At 42.7% G+C, this 8,169-nt stretch overlaps 1 protein-coding gene across 1 annotated transcript in view; it reads right to left on the reverse strand.

The window, feature by feature from the left end:
* The window catches only part of myo10 (myosin X), a 106,207-nt gene that overhangs the window by 45,447 nt on the left and 52,591 nt on the right, over positions 1-8,169 (reverse strand). The window contains exon 4 of the mRNA XM_037682443.1: positions 2,147-2,334. Within this exon, the coding sequence (XP_037538371.1) occupies positions 2,147-2,334 (188 nt within the window). The remainder of the gene's footprint in view (positions 1-2,146; positions 2,335-8,169) is intronic.

Below are 8,169 nucleotides of genomic sequence, written 5' to 3' on the forward strand. Positions count from 1 at the left end.
CACCCGTGACCTCCTGCTCGTTCACCCGTGACCTCCTGCTCGGTCACCCGTGACCTCCTGCTCGTTCACCTGTGACCTCCTGCTCGGTCTACTCTGCAGAATGAGCTCCAGGCTGAAAACGCCTCCGGATCAGTTTTCGTTTTATTTTACACAACATAAAAACTTTTCTCGACTGTATTCTTTACAACACCAAACGAATGTCCTCACCGACAGATGACTAAAAAAGATAATTAAATTCATTCAACCTTTATTCAGACAGGTTATAAATAAACTTAAAATTATTTCAAGATCTTCGGCAACAATGTGTGTTTTGATAATCCCCCTCAAAAATCTAAATGTCATCAAAATTCCTTTAATGCTCTAAAATCTTCCTTCACAGGTTAGTTTGATCATGAACAAATTAATTAGGCACAAATGTGATCATCGTTTTGTTAGTGGAACAAAAATGAGATTTTTTAAAAAGATTTATTTATTACAATTAAAAGCAAAGCAGCTGTTTATTTTTCTGCTTTCTAATAAAATTTATTTAGATTGTTTTTTAAAGAGGCCACATGTGCCTCATTAACTGGGCCGCAGGAGGCTGGAAAGTAAAGACAGTTAGAAACTGCAACAGCAAACTGAGACCCCCCCCCCCACCCCCCCCCTACACACACACACACACACACACAGACACACCACAGCTCACAAGCTTCATGTTTATCCATGACTAAATGCATTTTCCAAAAAAGAGTGGTCTCGTTATCAGAAACAATCTAGAATCAACCTTTCCCGTGTCTAGAAGTGAAAACACACACAGCCCCCCCCCCCCCCCCCCCCCGGATCTCAGGAGACAAGTCTGCGAGCCGAGACAAAATGAACGGATCGAGTTTCACCCCTGGAGGCTGTTTGGCCCCACCGTTTCTGATAATCACAACTTTCTGGGTAAATTAGGCCGGTTCACTCCTTTTGACCGGACCACACAGCTGGACTGAGGGCGAGCCGCCAGATGTGCTGCAAACAGCTACAAATCTGTCAGTGTCATCTTCTGGTCCTCAAAGAGTTACTATCAGCTGTCAGAGCACAGAAAAGGTGTGCAGCAGAAGATCTGAGCTGTGCACAGTCTTGCGGCACCCTTTCTGTCGAAGCAGGACGTTTCAGTGAATCCGAGACGTGTCTGATGTGGAGCTGGTTCATTGAGTTAAAATGTAGTTAAATGTGTACAGTTAATTAAACAAGACTAATCTGAGGCCATCGAGTTAAATACACTGACTGCTGGAATTAGCTGAAGAAGCTGGAAGGGAGTTGTAAAAGCTAAAATAAGTAGAACACTAGCTAAATGCTAAAATAAGCTAAACGTTAGCTAAAACTAGCTAAAATGAGGCGTACATGCATGAAGTTTGCTTAAATTATCTTGAGTGGATCAGAAGTTCTGGGCGGGAAAAGAGAAAGTTTCTGAACGTTTGGACGGAGACCGTCAGCGTTCCAACAGGTAAAATAATAAACTGAAAGTAGCATCAAATATAAAAACTGTGAAGAAACTGGTCCAGATGACACGACTGAACCTTTTTGTTGTACAGGAGCAGATTTCAAAGAGATCAATCATGAAGAAACCTCACCCATCTCCTGAAACAGCTAAATGTTTTGAAGGTGGCTAAAAGAGCACAGAGTGCAGGAGATGTTAAAAATTAAAAATAATTAAGAAAGAACCATGGAAATAATGTCACACAGACATATTAAAGTCTGACGGGCAAATCATCTGATAAAACAATGTTTCAGGGGAAGTGTAGTTTTCCATTAATAACTATTTGATACAAAAATAAACACCACGGCCATTTTGTCCCCGTTAAACACAACAATCTAAACCAGGAGCCAAATATTCTGATGCATCTGTATTTATAGGAGCAATGCTTCTGAAGTCTAATAAAACAATGGAGCCAGAGTGGAAGGGAAAGTTGTTCAGCTGGAGAGGAAGGATGTGGACAGATGTGGACAGATGCAGAGCTCAGATCTTCAGAGGTGATGCCAAAGAGTCCAGGAGACGTGAACTGGTTCAAAGGGTTCGACTCAGAGTGAGGCAGCAATCAAACAGTTCACAGAGCAGCAACGGACAGGAACACGTATCTGAATACACACATGGGTCAGAGACCCGCAGGACGAGCGCACGCACCTGATCAGGACGCACTGGTTCTGCTGCCTCTTCCACAGCGAGCGGTAGCACTCGTTAGCGACGGCGAAGATGTGCGGCGTGATTTCACCGAGGTGGTGGCGGCTGTACAGCTCCACCGCCGGCCGGTCGTACAGGCCGGGGAGCGGCTGGTAGGGGTTCACTGCTGCCAGGATGGAGCCGATGTACGTCTGCGGAGCAACAAGGTGGAGGAGAAGAATCAAAACCAGGTGTGGGTCAGCGCTGCTAATGATGCTGAGGAGAAATTATGTAGTAACATGAACCACTGACTTATCAAAACACAAACTTATAACAAGTTATTACTTCATTTATCAGAGTACGTCACTCATTTAAAATTAATTCATGTGGAGGCTACTGCACATCACCCGTGTTTTTCTGACAGAAGCTGTTAAAGTACAAATTATTATTACTGGTAATTTTTTTATTAATCTACAAGATCATTGCACATGAACCACTTTGGAACGACTGTCTCAGAGGAGTTGACGAGGGACAGGGCGGGCCCCAGACGCCATCTTAGCAGCAGCAAACTGGTTTTCTCTACCATGCTGTTGGTGGGAATCAGTTTGGTTTGGTGGCTTCTTGGATTGAGGAAGTCTTTTGGACGAAGGACAAAACATCTCAGGAACCGTCCAGATGACCTGGGTGAACATTGCTGGAAGCTGGTAGAGTATTTCTGCTATGAATATTTTTAGTTTATGACTGAGACGGCTGAGAGCATGTTTCTCTCCTCATGTCTAAAACATTCTCTCGTCTCGGCCTGAAGGCCAGCTTGCTGTCTTGCAGTTCCTCACTGGCGTTGTCGCCATGAGAACATGCCCAAAACGTTCTCTTATCTCCATCTGGAGGCCGACTGAGTCACCGTCGGATCATCAGGACAACAAACAAATGTTTTAGGCCAGACGGACAAACTGCTGCTCACAGAAACAGCCTGAGGACAACCTGGCCACAAACCCTGAAATACGACTAAAACCCTCGGAGCGTCACAACAATCAGACCTTTCCATTTTTTGGATGCTCATTGCAACAAACCCCTCCCAGCTGCATCAAAGTTCAAAGTGAAACAAAGCAAACTGCTGAAGTAGAAGCTCGTGAAGCCAGAGTATTTCTTGGATGCTGCAGCAGTGACTAATGCAAAAGGAGGCAGAAAAAAAGGAGCACATGGTTTGACTGAATGTCTTCACGAAGAAGCAACACTTGTGCTGCCTTCATACACAGGACGAAAGAAATAATCAGAACTGAAATGATTATATTTGAAGAATACAAACCAGCTCCACCAGCCCAGATCCCAACACACACCAGCTGACTGAGCAGCTGCTTCCTCTAAACAATTCAGTTATTTAAACTCCTTTAATCTGCACACTTCTGCACCTCTAAACCTCATCTGATCCAACGTTGACCTGCTGTCAGTGAAGCTGCTGATGGGGCAGGAGGTCCGAGGACGAAGCCGTCCAGTAAAACACAATCTGCCTTGAAGTGCTGCAAACAGCTCACCTATGATTGTTGTGTCTGTTAAACAACAGGAATGTCTAATCTGTGGTTATTTTCTGCAGAAATCAGAATGAACGTTTTACTTGAAAACGCTGCAGAGGCAGCCCCCCCTGCAGCCCAATGAGGCTCCCCATAGATCTCTAATTAATCCCACAGCTGCTGCAAAATGCTAATTTAATTTTTCAATATGAGAAAAGTAACATTTTCCTAAATGTATATATATATATATATATATATATATATTCTGTTTGTTTGAATGATAAGTTTAGTTTGTGCATCCTGGGCTGAACGTGGAAAGTTGTCAGAGAAAAGCACGCTGCTCCCATCAGGTTCAGTTAAAGGAGGAGGACAGAGGAAGCAGGAGCAGGTTGGACATTTACATCTGATCTGTACTCGTATGACCCAACTCTGTGAGCTCACCTCAAACAGCTTCTAACCATTTCATTTTGTTACCACAACTTATCCCTCTTAGGAGTCATTTCGTGAGATTATCATTTCATCATTTGTAACAGTCAAAGATTTATTCATTTTTTAAATTCTTCTTTCGGCTCAAAGTTTTATTTATAACATAAAAATAAATAACCATGTTTTGTGAGAAAAAAAAAGTATAAGCGCATAAATGTCTCTAGAAAGACCTGAGGTGAAACAGACCGAGGTGTAATGACGAGCTCAAGGGTTCAGAGGTCTGGCTTGTTGTGAGGAAGCACTTTATTATTTATAATAAATAAATAAATAATACATTTATAATTTATTTATATATATACATATATAAGGTTTATCCGAGAGGAATCAACAACTGTCACTTCGTACAATTTTATTCACATTAAAGTGAGAAATATTCATGTCGGCCTCGACAGAAGAGACAAACTTCTGCAGAGACTCTTTAAAATGAAATTGTTGCATAAAAACAGTTTTATTGGACTTTATTAACACACAGCCAACCAAATGGTGCTTTTAATCTAGATCAGACTTTTATCAGTCGAAGCCTAACAACTGGCCTCAGAGTTGGTAGCTTGTACATTATTTTCAGTATTATGATAAAGTAAAGGATATAGTGATTATAACTTTATTAAGCAAACAAACAGACGGTTTTAACTTTGCTGATTATTTCTCTCGGTGTTCGGGCCGTTTGTTTGAGAACAAACAACATAAATAATAATTTCTAATATCATCTCTCAGGCTTTTAAATTCAGATTCAGTGGTTTTTAGTCCAATTTATTCATTCTATTTTACCGGAGCTTTAAACCTATTTAAACATTTAATTTATTATTTAAATATGTGTAAATGAACTGTACTGTTTGTTCGTGTTGCCAACAAACTGTTTCAGTGGCAGCGCTGCACATTTCATGGTGCGACGTGAAAAATCCATGCGTGTTGGGCTCGTTAATAAAAACTGCAGATTATTTCATCTTCTGTACAGATTCCAACTAAATAATGTCAAGAAAAAGCTAATAAAGCTCCACCTGCTCTTTATAAACCAGTAAGTTGTTTTGTTTCTAACCCAGTCCAAAGATCTTCTTCAACCACCACCACCAGCAGCAGCTCCAACCTGCGGCCCACTGACACACATTCAGATGCAAATACATTTGAATGTCGGCTCAGGTGACTTTATTTACATCACAAACACCGGCTCCTCCGTGTTAAAGGACGCGTGGGGGGTGGAGACACCAGCCTGCAGAGCTGTGTGCAAACACAGCGAGGCGGCTCGGGTGCAGACGTTCAAGGACCAAAGCAGAGACGTGTAAACAGATTACAGTCCACTCGGCAAGGAATATCCTCGAGGAAGACTTTTGGACTTCGTGGCAGCTGTACAGGGCGTCCATCTTTAGTGTTTGTGGACACCGAGCCTGAACTATTTTTACACGATCAGGATAATTAATGATCAGTGAATTCTGCAAGATAACCACTGGTTTGTTCCTAAAAGAACCACGGCTGGACGGTTGGTGCTCCATCAGGGCTCTGATGTGGTTTATATTTAAATAAAAACTCTTAACTGACTTTAACACACAGCTGTCTGAGGGTGTTTATCTGTGTGTTTGCAAATGATGTCATGGATTTGAATGAAACCTGCAGAAAGCGCTCACAGGCTGTGCAGCTTGGAGTAAAGCCAGTTTAAAATGGCCGCCACACCTCAGCCCCATCACTTCCTCTAACAACTCACACGGCACTTCAGTGTGAAAGGTTTGTGTGGAATGTAACAATTTATTTGAATTCTTTAGCGTTGCCCTGATTGTTGCAGGTTTGGAGCGGATGCCTGGAGCCTCATGTCTGCTGCTTTCTGATGATTGCTTCAGATGTGAGGCAGGAGCGCTTTTATTGTGAAGGATGCTGGATGGTAGACTTGTTGTAAAACAAACAAGGTGAGAGAGGAGCAGATGTCTGAGGAACACCTGTCATTCTTCTAGTCAGCTTCATGAAAAGTTATTGAACTTGTCGACAGAACTCCTCTGGAGTGAAACAGGATCATCCTGACGTGACGCGCTGAGTAAACATGTGTCGCGGTTTTCAACATCTGCAAACTTAATTCTGAAAGTCCGGGGATATAAAAAGTTTCTTCTGTAGGAGGAGCAGGGCCTCTGGAGCCACGGAGAACTGAATTATCTTCAATCTGACAGAAAAATGTCGAGAGCGTTCTGTTTTCAATCTAAAACTGAACGTTTAAACAAACTTTCAGGACGCCTGAACCCACAGAGTGAAAGAAAAGAACCGTGAGCAAACAAACGTGAAACTTCACGCAGCAGCGCCTTCAGGATACTTTGACGACGTCGATGCTCAGAGGTGACCTTTGGACTTGTGTTTTAAAAACAGAGCCCACAGATGATAAAATGCATGTTCTGTTGTTTGTTCCTCTCACCAGCAGAGCATCAAGGCTTTTGAAAGCACTGACTGGTTACCAGTAATCTGCTGCAGAACATTACAGCAGTTTGTGAAAACAGAGTTCTGTTGTGATGGACGTACAACAACCACAGCTGGGAGAACTCTGCCCGTAGAAGGTGTGACCCGTTTAAAGCCGGAACTAGAATTCCTTGAAGAAATGCGACTCACCAGCTGCTTCTCATGACACAGTGCTCAAGGTGTTACATCAGAACCACTCTCAGCTACTACCACTCCCGGTCTTAGCTCAACAGAGTCGCCCGAACACATTCAAAGTGCCAAACAATCAGACTAAACCTTTTTTTTTTTAATGCACCAGCATTTGCAAAACAATAAACCTGCATCTTTAACGTCTGATAAAAGATAAATCATACATAAAAGCATCCCTTCACTCTTTATTAATTACCGTCTATTTAACGTCAACAGCCACTGATGATCAGCAGATATGAGGTCAGGCTGACCCGGGGGGTAAAGATGAACTGAAGCTGCCTTACATCAATCTGTTTACAGAAAGGCGTCAGTTGCTGCCGACGGTGTAACAGTAGAGCAGCGGGGGGTGGGGGGGCTGTCAGATCCATTCAGTAAGTTCTCGAAAACAGAGCCAGATGAATTGAGACCATATGAGAAAGAAAGGAGCAGGATCAGAGGAACGGAGCTGGAAAACCTGACTGACTCAGGAAATGTCAGAGGGGGGAGGGTGGTTCCATGAGGAACGCCGTGCCGTTACCGTGCCAACACATGCAACCTCCCTGAATTTGTTATCCTTGTAATTGATAGTGTTCAGTCATGTGGCCCTGGCGAGCAGCGACGTTTGCTGCTTGCTTTAGAGACGCAGGTTTATCGGAGCACGACGCAGCAGAAACTTCTGACAGGTTCATAAAACGTTCAACACAACAAACTGCAGGATGTTCAAACACTAAAATAAAACGCTGTGCTGCCAAACTGGACCACAAAGTGAATTCACCGATGAGATTAAGATGCAAAACTGCAGAGTTAAAGATAAAATATCTGATTTCTGCTCAAAAACAGGTTTTAAAGTCAAGCAGCAGAGATTTGCTTCAACCAGGGATCTAAGATGTTTACACCAAACAAACTCTGAGATTTGTTTTCTTCTTTATAAACTCACATTTAAATTTTTCCATGCTGAGAAACCAACAGTTCATCTTTACTGAAGGAAAAGTTCAGCTTCATGCAGCTCATGATGCTCAAACACTCCGAATCATTTAAAAGATGCATTTCTTCTGTTCCACAGAATCATAGCTGATCGTTCCACATCTGTACAGAAAATATCCTTTATAGACCACGTGCACATGAATTTAACATGAACAACAATTATTTTTATTATTTTATGAAATTGTTTTATTCTATTGGAAAAGAAGACATCACCAGAGTGCAAAGACCGACAGACACACCGACTGTCAGAAAGACCAACAGACAGAAAGACCGACAGACAGACCGACTGACAGACCGACCGACCGACAGATAGACAGACCGATAAAACAGGCCGACTGTCAGACAGACCAATAAACAGACGACTGTCAGACAGACCGACTGTCAGAAAGACCAATAGACAGACAGACCGACTGACAGACTGACTGACAGACCGACCGACCGACTGACAGATAGACAGACCGATAAAACAGG

The sequence above is a fragment of the Nematolebias whitei genome, chromosome 9, assembly GCF_014905685.2.
Source record: "Nematolebias whitei isolate Nwh7 chromosome 9, NemWhi1, whole genome shotgun sequence".
Classification (NCBI taxonomy): domain Eukaryota; kingdom Metazoa; phylum Chordata; class Actinopteri; order Cyprinodontiformes; family Rivulidae; genus Nematolebias; species Nematolebias whitei.